This window comes from Rana temporaria, chromosome 3 (assembly GCF_905171775.1).
Source record: "Rana temporaria chromosome 3, aRanTem1.1, whole genome shotgun sequence".
Classification (NCBI taxonomy): domain Eukaryota; kingdom Metazoa; phylum Chordata; class Amphibia; order Anura; family Ranidae; genus Rana; species Rana temporaria.
In genome coordinates, this window is record NC_053491.1 from 37,777,885 (window position 1) to 37,790,763 (window position 12,879).

The following is a 12,879-nucleotide window of genomic DNA, read 5'->3' on the forward strand; positions in this document are numbered from 1 at the left end:
TTAGATGGATTATAATTTGGTGGCTTCAGCAGGGACAGGCCGAATTTTGATCCATGTACAGGCAACTGTGATGTATTTATTTATTTATTTATTAAAATTCTTAAAAGTACAAAAAAGTACAAAAAAGTACAAAACGCAGTCAGTTACCCGTAGGCCTCGATGCGCCGAGAACAACAATACAGCAACAACCAAAAAAACACACACAGGCAGCGGAACAGATCAAATTTAAAATAGTAGCAGATCAAAGAACTATAAAAACCTATGTAATTCCATAGACTAGACTGAAAAGCTCAGTTTTTAAAAGCTTCCTGAACTTAAAAAGATCATTCTCAAGCCTTAATTTTAGAGGCAGGGAGTTCCAAAACTGTGCTCCCTGGACCGCACTCGTCCTCCCTCCACATTTTTTCTTACGAAATTTAGGAATCACCAAATTAGCCGACCTTAAGGTACGGTTGGGCACATACTTGGTGAATTTTTCCTGCAGGTACACTGGCCCCTTGCCATGGATAGCCCTGTGCACCATGCATCCAGTCTTAAACAGAACCCGTTCCTTCACGGGTAGCCAATGCAGGGCTCTCAGCGATGGCGTGATGTGGTCACGACGACCAACACCCGTGAGTAGCCTCGCAGCGGCATTCTGAATAAGCTGTAATTTGTGCATGATGTTATTAGGTAAACCCAGGTACAAAGCATTACACTAATCTAATCGACTTCCAATAATGGCATTGACCATGGAGATCTTATGCGATTCTTCAATGAAGCGAAAAGTCGACCTCAGGAGTTTCAAGTGGAAGTGACAAGAACTCACCACCTGGTTTACCATGTACAGAAATCAATCTACTGATCAAGTTCTGTACAGCCTCCCTGCAGACAAATTCCCCCTCGATCAGTGCTGTAGGCTATAGCCTGCAGCACTGATCCATGAATTCTGACAGCGAAGTCTCCCCGTTGTCAGAATATAATGCCACAGTGGGGAGCATTCCCCCATCTATCCTGAATGTGTGGATACAGGTACGTCCTCTTTAAGTGCCCAGCTGTGGGTCGCGGGCGCGGTCCGAAGCTCCGTGACTACGGGACCCGATCGCCGCTGGAGTCCCGCGATCGGTCCCCGGAGCTGAAGAACGGGGAGAGCTGTGTGTGAACACAGCTTCCCCGTTCTTCACTGTGGCTCTGTCATTGATCGTGTGTTCCTTTTTATAGGAAAACACAATCAATGACGTCACACCTACAGCCACACCCCCCTACAGTTAGAAAAACAAATGAGGTCACAAAACCCCTTCAGCGCCCTCTTGTGGTTAACTCCCAAACTGCAATTGTAATTTTCACAGTAAACAATGCATTTTTATAGAATTTTTTGCTGTGAAAATGACATTGGTCCCAAAAATGTGTCAAAATTTTCCGAAGTGTCCGCCATAATGTCGCAGTCATGAAAAAAAAAAAATCGCCGCCATTAGTAGTAAAAAAAAAAAAAAAAATTAATAAAAATGCAATAAAACTATCCCCTATTTTGTAAACGCAAACCAATCAAAACGCTTATTGCGTTTTATATATATTTTTGGGGGATATTTATTATAGCAAAAAGTAAAAAATATTGCATTTTTTTTCCAAAATTGTCGCTTTATTTTTGTGTATAGCACAAAAAATAAAAACCGCAGAGGTGATCAAATACCACCAAAAGAAAGCTCTATTTGTGGGGAACAAAAAGAAGACGCCAATTTTGTTTGGGAGCCACGTCGCACGATTGTGCAATTGTCAGTTAAAGCGACGCAGTGCCAAATCGCAAAAAGTGGCCAGGTCCTTTAGCTGCTTAAAGGTCCGGGTCTTAAGTGGTTAAATAAAAAATGAAAAAAAAAATGCATGCCCAACATTCCTGACTTTTGAAATTAGTATAAAATGACTTCTTGGTAGCAATAAAAACAGCAAAGACATTATTAAAATTGCCTAATGACTCCATAAGCGGTACCGTCATTCACTGGGCTCAGGATCCACCTAAAAGCTGAGAGTATTTCAGGAGTTTCCAGCCGTCAGCAGAGATTCCTTTAGCATCTAGCCTTGCTTGCACCATGCAGAGAGATGGGCGACCATACAGAGGGGAGCGCCAACATCTGTTACTTTAATAAAAAGGCCATCAAAATCTTTACTACATTTAATGGAGTCAATTACGACAACTTACGAATTTGGCAAGATTTCCCAATATAGGGCGACGCACATCTGCAGCTGTAATCATTGTCCATGTGACTGCAAACCCCTCCATGTTTACAAGGCAGTGAAGAACAATAATTGTTATCTGAAAAATAAGAACGGCAAAAAACTGTAATACAAGCAAAGACAAAACATAAAGTGAAGTGAGAACATAGAAAAAAGATTCTCTAGTTTATAGTGGAAATTTCTGTCTCATGCACATAAATCATCCACAATCCTCACTCTGTCATGTAAATGATTTGTACTCTCAAATATCAGTCCAATCCAGGGGTCCGATGTACAGCCCACTGCAAGATTTCATCTAGATTGGAGCCGATATGCACAATCCCCACTTCTCCCCTCCAACTCATGTGCACATCACCCCCAGACCACCAGTGTCCGAGAAATCAATCACGTTATTGCTTTACCATTCACAAGAAATTCTTCAGTGCAGACCTGATCTGCTGCTACACAACTCTGTAAGACTGATGAGGACACGGATGTAAGGGGGGACTTGGATGGGGACACCGATATAATTGGGGCTCTGATGGAAACCTTGATATAAGGGGGGCTCCGATAGGGACAATGATGTAAAGGGGGCTATGAGACTCTGATGTGAGGGGGGACTTGGATGAGTACACTAGGGCTGCAACTAACGATTATTTTCATCTATTAGTTAGCCGATTATTGTTTCGATTAATCGAATAATAGCCTTAAAAATAAGAAAAATTATAATTTTTACATTTTTTTTGGGGACAATTTGTTGTTGGGCAGATTACAAAACACAAATTGCAGCAAAAACACATTACACGCTTTTCTGCAGCTTCTCCATTGAAGTATATTAAACCCCAAAAAAAAAAAAATAGCACCGTTTTGCGTTAAAGTCCTTGCCCTTTCCAAATACACAGCAGTCGGGAAAAAATCATAGATGTGAACGTGTCCCATAGGAAAACATGTAAATGAACTGAAGTGTGTTTCTGCAAAAAACACCAAAAACAGAGGTGTGACCCCAGGCCCGAGATGTTTAGTAACATAATGGGGTTAAAAAAAAACAAAAATAAGTACAAAAAGAGCAAATAATCTCTACTGTAAGGGGTTCATTTTTTTACTGTGGGACAGTGAAAGTAATAATTACAGTAAGCTAATTTTAGTTTTTTAACCCCATTATGTTACTGACCGATTAATCGATTATGAAAATTGTAATCGATTAATTTCATAATCGATTAGTTGTCGATTAATCGATTAGTTGTTTCGGCCCTAGAGTACACTGATAAAAACAGGGCTCTAATGGGGAAACTAAAGTAAAGGGGAACTATGATGTGAAGGGGGAATCGAATAGGGACCCCCGATGTACTGGGGAGAAGCTAATGGGGACCCCGATGTACTGGGGAGAAGCTAATGGGGACCCCGATGTACTGGGGAGAAGCTAATGGGGACCCCGATGTACTGGGGAGAAGCTAATGGGGACCCCGATGTACTGGGGAGAAGCTAATGGGGACCCCGATGTACTGGGGAGAAGCTAATGGGGACCCCGATGTACTGGGGAGAAGCTAATGGGGACCCCGATGTACTGGGGAGAAGCTAATGGGGACCCCGATGTACTGGGGAGAAGCTAATGGGGACCCCGATGTACTGGGGAGAAGCTAATGGGGACCCCGATGTACTGGGGAGAAGCTAATGGGGACCCCGATGTACTGGGGAGAAGCTAATGGGGACCCCGATGTACTGGGGAGAAGCTAATGGGGACCCCGATGTACTGGGGAGAAGCTAATGGGGACCCTGATGTACTGGGGAGAAGCTAATGGGGACCCCGATGTACTGGGGAGAAGCTAATGGGGACCCCGATGTACTGGGGAGAAGCTAATGGGGACCCCGATGTACTGGGGAGAAGCTAATGGGGACCCTGATGTACTGGGGAGAAGCTAATGGGGACCCCGATGTACTGGGGAGAAGCTAATGGGGACCCTGATCTACTGGGGAGAAGCTAGTGGGGACCATGATGTACAGGGAGAATCCAATAGGGACCATGTTGTACGGGGTGAACCTAATGGGGACACTGATTTAAGGGAGGAATCTAATGGGGACACTGATGGGAACCCTGACATAAGGGGGGCTCTGAAAGAGACACAGAAGTAAGGTGGGCCTAGGATGAGTACACGGATATAACTGGAGCACCTGGTGTAAGAGGGGACTGCAATGGGAACACTGATGTAAAGGGGATTCTGACGAGAAAAGATAAAGACTGGATGTATTTTATTTCAACATTTATTAATGGCTTAAATTTATTTGTAATTTATTTGCTTTGTTTTACTGAAGATATCTCTCTGTTACAAACCATATCATGCAGAGTATAAAAATAGTTCCAATTAAAACTTATTTATTCATATAAATTGTATTCAGTGATGAAACTTTAACCTGTGAATATTTGTACAACACGTGATGTGGCCCCTGTACTGAAAAGCTTGGCAGCCCCCGGTTGAATTGTAATACTATAAGAGGGGGTGTAATTTTACCCTCAAACAACCCTACCACTGACACCATTAGGTTAAAGAGTGTCTACACCAAAGAACAACAATGTGATATATTGAGGCTAACCGGGCCTTTCAGGCTTTTCATTTCACACTTCTTGTCCTATGGTGACAACACTCACTCTTATGCCGCGTACACACAATGGGAAATTTCGACAACAAAACCGTGGATTTTTTTCCAACGGAATGTTGGCTCAAACTTGTCTTGCGTACACACACGGTCACACAAATGTTGTCTGAAATTCCGAACGCCAAGAACGCGGTGACCAACAACACTACGACGAGCCGAGAAAAATGAAGGTCAATGATTCCGAACATGCGTCGAATTGATTCAGAGAATGCGTGTTTTCGACAGGGACTTTTGCCGTCGGAAAAATAGAGAACCAGCTCTCAAACATTTGTTGTCGGAAATTCCGACAGCAAATGTCCGATGGAGCATACAGACGGTTGGAATAGCTCCCATCGCATATTTATTGTCGGAATTACCGATCGTGTGTACGCGCCATTAGGGCTCATGTACACACCGACCAGGTTAACCGCCAGCCACGATTTTATCGCCTTTTGCGGCCCGCGGTCAAAAGGTTCCTATGCTGAACCAGATTTTTCTGCATTCGGGAGAGGGAGGTTGAGTCTCCCCTAACTGCAGCAGCTCCTAAACTCTTGTAAGCGCCTAAGTACATGGACACACAGGCCTTTATGGAGTGGAGTTTAGTGGCTTTGGCAAAAAAATGACAAAAAGCTCCTAAAATCAAGTTTAGAATCTGTAGTATACATGAACCCTTACTGTATTTATGGAGCAGCAGTATTGTTGCCCTGAGAAAGGATGTCAGGACACTTCCTTCACCTCCAATAGAAGAGTATAGAGGTGTCCTGAAGTCCATAGAGAGAAATGGGAACAATGCTAACTGATAGAAGTGCAGCACATGATTTCAGGCAGGATCAACAGCCGTTTGTTTGCACTTTTTGAATACAAAACCATTTTAATGGCATATTTACCAAACCAAACAGGCAAATATACAAGAAGTTCATTGATGGGGTTTACATATAAACTGTGTAATAGAGTTATATGGTTATGGAACACCATTAACTGATCCTGCACAACTCAGACCACCAGATCTGTATGTGGGAATGTACGATGAAGAACAGACGTGGGAGTCAAGAATTGAGTTTGGATCAGAAGGTGAACATTTCTCAGTTTTACCAAATGCAGCAAAAACATTTACTGGAAATACTAAAAATGATGCCACTATGGAACCCTCAAACCCAGCTCACTACCCAACAACCCTTCTATCTTGTGTCTCTGGACAATATGGGGTTTTATGTGATAAACCAACACAAAGTGGCACATAATTGTGAAGTTGAAGGAAATTGATAAATGATTTTCAACATTTTTTAAAAAAATGTGAAAAGTGTGGGGTACATTTGTATTCGGCCCCCCTGAGTCAATACTTTGTAGAACCGCCTTTCACTGCAATTACAGCTGCAAGTCTTTTGGGGATGTCTCTACCAACTTTACACATCTACAGAGTGACATTTTTGCCCATTCTTCTTTGCAAAATATCTCAAGTTCTGTCAGATTGGACGGAGAGCGTCTGAAGAGCAATTTTCAAATCTTGCAACAGATTCTCAATTGGATTTAGGTCTAGGCCTTGACTGGGCCATTCTAACACATGAATATGCTTTGATTGAATCCATTCCATTGTAGCTCTTGCTGTATCTTTAGGATCGTTGTCCTGCTGGAAGGTGAACCTCCACCCCAGTCTCAAGTCTTTTGAAGACTCCTAACAGGTTTTCATCTAAGATTGCCCTGTATTTGGCTCCATCCATCTTCCCATCAATTCTAACCAGCTTCATTGTTGAAGAAAAGCATCTCCAGAACAGAACGCTGCCACCACCATGTTTCACAGTGGGGATGGTGTGTTCAGGGTGATGTGCAGTGTTAGTTTTCCACCACACATAGCGTTTTGCTTTTAGGCCAAAAAGTAACATTTTGGTCTCATCTGACCAGAGCACTTTCTTTCACATATTTGCTGTGTCCCCCACATTGCTTCTCGCAAACTGCAAACGGGACTTTTTATAGCTTTCTTTCAACAAGGGTTTTCTTCTTGCCACTTATCCATAAAAGGCCAGATTTGTGGAGAGCACAAACTAATAGTTGTCCTGTGGACAGATTCTCTCACCTGAGCTGTGGGTCTCTGCTGCTCCTCCAGAGTTACCATGGGCCTCTTGGCTGCTCCTCTGATTAACGCTCTCCTTGCTCAGCCTGTCAGTTTAGGCGGACTGTTTGCAGTTGTGCCATACTCTTTTCATTTTCATATAATGGATTGAACGGTGCTTTGTAAAATGTTCAAAGCTTGGGATATTTTTTTTTATAACCTAACCTTGTTTTAAAACCTCTCCACACCTTTATCCCTGACCTGTCTGGTGTGTTCCTTGGCCTTCATGATGGGGTTTGTTCACTAAGGTTCTCTAACAAACCTCTGAGGGCTTCACAGAACAGCTGAATTTATACAGAGATTAAATTACAAGCAGATAGACTCCATTTACTAATTAGGTGACTTATGAAGGCAATTGGTTCCACTGGATTTTAGGTAGGGGTATCAGAGTAAAGGGGGCTTAATACAAATACACGCCACACTTTTCAGATATTATTTGTTAAAAAAAAAAACGTTGAAAAGCATCCATCATTTTCCTTCCACTTCACAATGTGCCACTTTGTGTTGGTCTTTCACATAAAATCCCAATAAAATACATTTACGTTTTTGGTTGTAACATGACAAGATTCAAGGGGTATACTTTTACACGGGACTGAATTTTATTTTTTTAAATAAAATAATTGTCAAAAACTGCTTACTGTTATTTTTTACACTACACTTTTTTTGATGAATGAGTAGGGGTACTCATTCACATGGCGGGGGGGGTCTGGGGGCTTCCAGATTCCAATAAGCCAGTTTGCAGTCCCCCCACAACCAACGGCAAGGGTCATGGGGAAGAGGCACGTGTCCCCATCTCAAACATGGGCACAAGGTGCTTTATAGAACTGGTCGACCACGCTGTAGCCATCTTTTGGCTATAGTGTGGTCAAGAAGTGGTTAAAAAGATTCCTGTGCCATTTTAATGCAACTTCAATGTGACAGCCCCAGGGACTCTAATGTTGCATTAAAGTTGCACTGGAAATCACACAGTGATGGGGTCACAGCAATGTGAACCAAGCTTTAACCTGTACAACCACAAAAGAAAGCTTATGTTATAAAATACTCTTTTTTTTTTATAAAACACACAGATCCTAATAAGCTAAATATACAGGCCCAGATTCACGTAGAAGAGCGCATCTTTGTGCGGGCGTACCGTATCCTATTTACGCTACGCCTCCGCAACTTTGACAGGCAAGTGCAGTATTCTCAAACCAAAGTTGCGGCGGCGTAGCGTAAATAGGCCGGCGTAAGCCCGCCTAATTCAAATGTGGTAGATGTGGGTGTGTGTTATGTAAATTTATTGTGACCCCACGTAAATGACGCTTTTTACGAACGGCGCATGCATGCGCCGTCCGTGAAAGTATCCCAGTGCGCATGCTCCAAATTAACCCGCAAGAAGCCAATGCTTTCGATGTGAATGTAAATGACGCCAAGCCCTATTCACGAACGACTTGCGCAAACGACGTAAAACGTGAAAATTTTTACGCTGTTCCGACATCCATACCAAACATTGGTACGCCTCATAGAGCAGGGGTAACTTTACACCGGTAAAAGGCGTATCTGTACTGCGACGGCCGGGCATACGTTCGTGAATAGGCGTATCTAGCTGATTTACATATTTCAGGTGATTTAAATCAGCGTACATGCCCCTAGCGGCCAGCGTAAATATGCAGTTAAGATACGACGGCGTAGGAGACTTACGCCGTTGTATCTCCTACGTGAATCTGTGCCATAAAGTATATGTGTTTGCAAGTGTTCACAATACATTAAAAACCTTGGTTTGCAAGCAGAAACATGCTTGTAATCCAAAGCACTTGTATATCCAGCCCATAGTCAAAATACGTCCTGTTTTTTAAGATGGATATCTCAGTAACGGCAGCAGCTGCTGCCACAACTGAGGTATCCATCTTTAGTGCCGACGGTCCTGTACACGATAACGGCGGTCTCCGCGGCGGATTTGCCGCAAGATCGCCGTTATCGGTGGCGGGAGAGGGGCCCCCCCTCCCGCCACTGTCCCGTGCCCTCCGCCGCTTACCGGAGCAGTCGGTAGCGGCGGAGGCGATCGGGACCGTTCGGCAGCTGAGCGGGGACGAGACTGAAGGAAAAATCTCCTTCGCCCGTCCCCCATAGCTCTGCTGGGCGGAAGTGACGTCAAAACGTCAGTCCCGCCCAGCCTCTTAAAGAGACATTTTTTTTTTTTGTCATTTGAAAAAATGACATTTCCAAAAAATTTTATTTTTTTTTGCATTTAAAGCGGGGGTTCACCCTTAGAGGGCACTTTTTCCCCCTTAGCTTCCTGCTCGTTTTCTCTAGGGGAATCGGCTATTTGTATTAAAATATGTGCAGTACTTACCCGTTTTCGAGCTGCATCTTCTTCCGTCGCTTCCGGGTATGGGCTTCGGGAATGGGCGTTCCTTCTTGATTGACAGTCTTCCGAGAGGCTTCCGACGGTCGCATCCATCGCGTCACGATTTTCCGAAAGAAGCCGAACGTCGGTGCGCAGGCGCAGTATAGAGCCGCACCGACGTTCGGCTTCTTTCGGCTACGAGTGACGCGATGGATGCGACCGTCGGAAGCCTCTCGGAAGAATGTCAATCAAGAAGGAACGCCCGCTCCCGAAGACCCATACCCGAAAGGGACGGAAGAAGATGCAGCTCGAAAACGGGTAAGTACGGCTCATATTTTAGTACAAATAGCCGATTCCCCTAGACCGAACGAGCAGGAATCTAGGGGAAGAAAAAAAATTTTTTTAGAAATGGGTGAACTCCCGCTTTAAGCCCAAATATGAGATCTGAGGTCTTTTTGACCCCAGATCTCATATTTAAGAGGACCGGTCATGCTTTTTTCTATTACAAGGGATGTTTACATTCCTTGTAATAGGAATAAAAGTGATCATTTTTAAAAAAAAATTATTTCAGTGTTAAAAATTGTAAAATAACTAAAAATAAATGCGAAAAGCAAAAAAAAATTTTTTTAAAGCGCCCCGTCCCGACGAGCTCGCGCGTAGAAGCGAACGTATACGTGAGTAGCGCCGACATATGAAAACGGTATTCAAACCACACAAGTGAGGTATCGCCGCGATCGTTAGAGCGAGAGCAATAATTTTAGCCTTAGGCCTACTCTAACTCAAAAAATGCAACCTGTAGAATTTTTTAAACGTCGCCTATCAAGATTTTTAAGGGTAAAAGTTTGACGCCATGCCACGAGCGGGCGCAATTTTTAAGCGTGACATGTTGGGTATCATTTTACTCGGCGTAACATTATCTTTCACAATATATAAAAAGATTGGGTCAAACTTATTGTTGTGTTATTTTTTAATTTAAAAAAGTGAATTTTTTCCAAAAAAAGTGCGCTTGTAAGACCGCTGCGCAAATACGGTGTGACAAAAAGTATTGCAATGACTGCCATTTTATTCTCTAGGGTGTTAGAAAAAAATATATATATAATGTTTGGGGGTTTTAAGTAATATTCTAGCAAAAAAAACTGTTTTAGTCTCGTAAACACTGAATCTGAAAAACAGGCTCAGTAACGAAGTGGTTAAAGCATTTTTTTTACAGGGTATAAAAGAGAAGAGAGGCACCTCTAAGTGTAGCAATAAGCTCTTATATCAAGACATCGCTTGTATATCAAGGCAAAATTTATTAAAACATTTTGCTTGTCTTGCAAAACGCTCTCAAACCAAGTTACTCTTAAACCAAGGTTTTATTGTACAGATTTTTTATTTATTTTTTTAAACCAAAAGAACCTCTACACAGAGGGAAGAATATATGAAGGAAATGGAGAACTGTCCACTCTGCAAGCATTCCCTGCAACGATAACCATCCTCTACCGAGTGATAGAAACCGAGGCATTTCGAGAATTATTTGCAGGTCTCCGTCACAACAGTCTGTTTTCTTGGGGACCGTGCTCTCTAATCCCAAGCGGATTGTCCAAGTCATTCCTTTTGAACAATCAGATTGTCCTCTAATGGCCCATGGCACATGCTGTAATCATTTCACGTCATTCCCGGCTCCAGGAATAAGCCTCAAAGAGTTTATGTTTAAAGAGGCTGCACATTCCTTTCCTGGGGGCTTATGAGGTCTGTCACATGAGAGTCATGTTAAACATAACCTCGGCATTCCGAGTTTCCCACTTATACCTCGTACTTTTCTCATCTCCAGGTATGCGATACTTCCAGGGACAAGTAAGGTAATCAAGTTGCAGGAAGCAGGTCTTCTATTAGCTGCCTGAGACCACAACTTCTACAAGTTCAGCTACTTATTACAATAATAAAAGATCTCATGTATACGGCGGACTAGCATCTCCCTTGTGTTCAGATGAAAAATCCCCAGCGCTTTCTGGGGCGCTGCACGTGCCGTGTACAGGTGTCAATAAAAAGGATGTACAGTGCATCCAGAAAGTATTCACAGAGCTTCACTTTTTCCACATTGTGTTGTGTTAAAGCGGGGGTTCACCCTAAAACAATTATCTAACATTGCATCCAGCATACTAATGACATTTACAGTATGCAGTTCTTTTTTTTTTTTTTTGCCGTACATACCGTTATATTTCTCCACGGCTTCCGGGTTCTGATTCCCGCGGGACTGGGCGTTCCTATCCCTGGGTTAGATGATGGACGTCTGGTGAAAACGTTCCCATGTCGCACAGGGCGCGTCACCAGTTTTCCATAAATAGCCGAGCTGCGAGTCGGCACTATACGGCGCCTACGCAGTCAGCTCTACACGGCGGGCGCAGGCGCCGTATAGCGCCGACTGGCAGCTCGGCTATTTACGAAAAACTGGTGACACGCCTTGTATGACATGGGAACTTTTTCACCAGACGTCAATCATCTAACCCAGGGATAGGAACGCCCAGTCCCGCGGGAATCAGAACCCGGAAGCCGGGGAGAAAATCACAATATAACGGTATGTACGGCGAAATAAAATAAAAAGACCTGCATACTGTAAATGTCTTTAGTATGCTGGATGCAATGTTAGATAATTGTTTTAGGGTGAACCTCTACTTTAAGGGCTCGACAATATCCGGGCGCCCGGTCGCAATTGCGACAAGAAATTGTGACCTGGCGCCCGCCGGTAATTGAGGCCGTCGTGCGATCGCGGCGGGCACGCGGCGGCCGGTATTTGAGGCCGCGGCTTTGCGGCCTTGTGAAAGCCCAAGCTTCCTTCTGTGACCTGGCGCTATCTGGTGGTGGCCGTTGGCATTACAAGTAAAACAGCAGTTCTAATGTCTAATTTTTTCACTGCCATCTCCTTCTCTCTATTTAGAACCAACAAACATTATATATATTTTTTATTATAACACCCTAGAGAATAAAATGGCGGTCGTTGCAATACTTTGTCACACCGTATTTGCGCAGCGGTCTTACAAGCGCACTTTTTTGGGGAAAAAATACACCTTTTTTAATTAAAAAATAAGAGAACAGTAAAGTTATCCCAATATTTTTTTTATATTGTGAAAGATAATGTTACGCCGAGTAAATTGATACCCAACATGTCACGCTTCAAAATTGCATCCGCTCGTGGAATGGTGACAAACTTTTACCCTTTAAAATCTCCATAGGCGACGTTTAAAAAATTCTACAGGTTGCATGTTTTAAGTTACAGAGGAGTTCTAAAGCTAGAATTATTGCTCTCGCTACAACGATAGCGGCGATACCTCACATGTGTGGTTTGAATACCGTTTACATATGCGAGCGCTACTCACGTATGTGTTCGCTTCTGCACGCGAGCTTGTCGGGACGGGCCGCGTTTTCTGGCTCCTAATTTTTTTAGCTGGCTCCTAGATTCCAAGCAAATTTGTCAAACCCTGGTTAGGTTACAGCCTTATTCCAAAAGGGATTAAATTCATAATTTTCCTCAAAATTCTACAAACAATAACCTATAATGACAATGTGAAAGACGTTTGTTTGAAATCTTTGCAAATTTATTAAAAATAAAAAACAAAACAAATCCCATGTACATAGGTATTCACAGCCT

The 12,879-nt window shown here is 43.1% G+C and overlaps 1 protein-coding gene across 1 annotated transcript in view; it reads right to left on the reverse strand.

Moving 5' to 3' along the window:
• Positions 1-12,879, reverse strand: part of MFGE8 (milk fat globule EGF and factor V/VIII domain containing) — a 141,773-nt gene that overhangs the window by 55,341 nt on the left and 73,553 nt on the right. Inside the window, exon 4 of the mRNA XM_040342406.1 lies at positions 2,174-2,287. Coding sequence (XP_040198340.1) covers positions 2,174-2,287 — 114 coding nt within the window. The remainder of the gene's footprint in view (positions 1-2,173; positions 2,288-12,879) is intronic.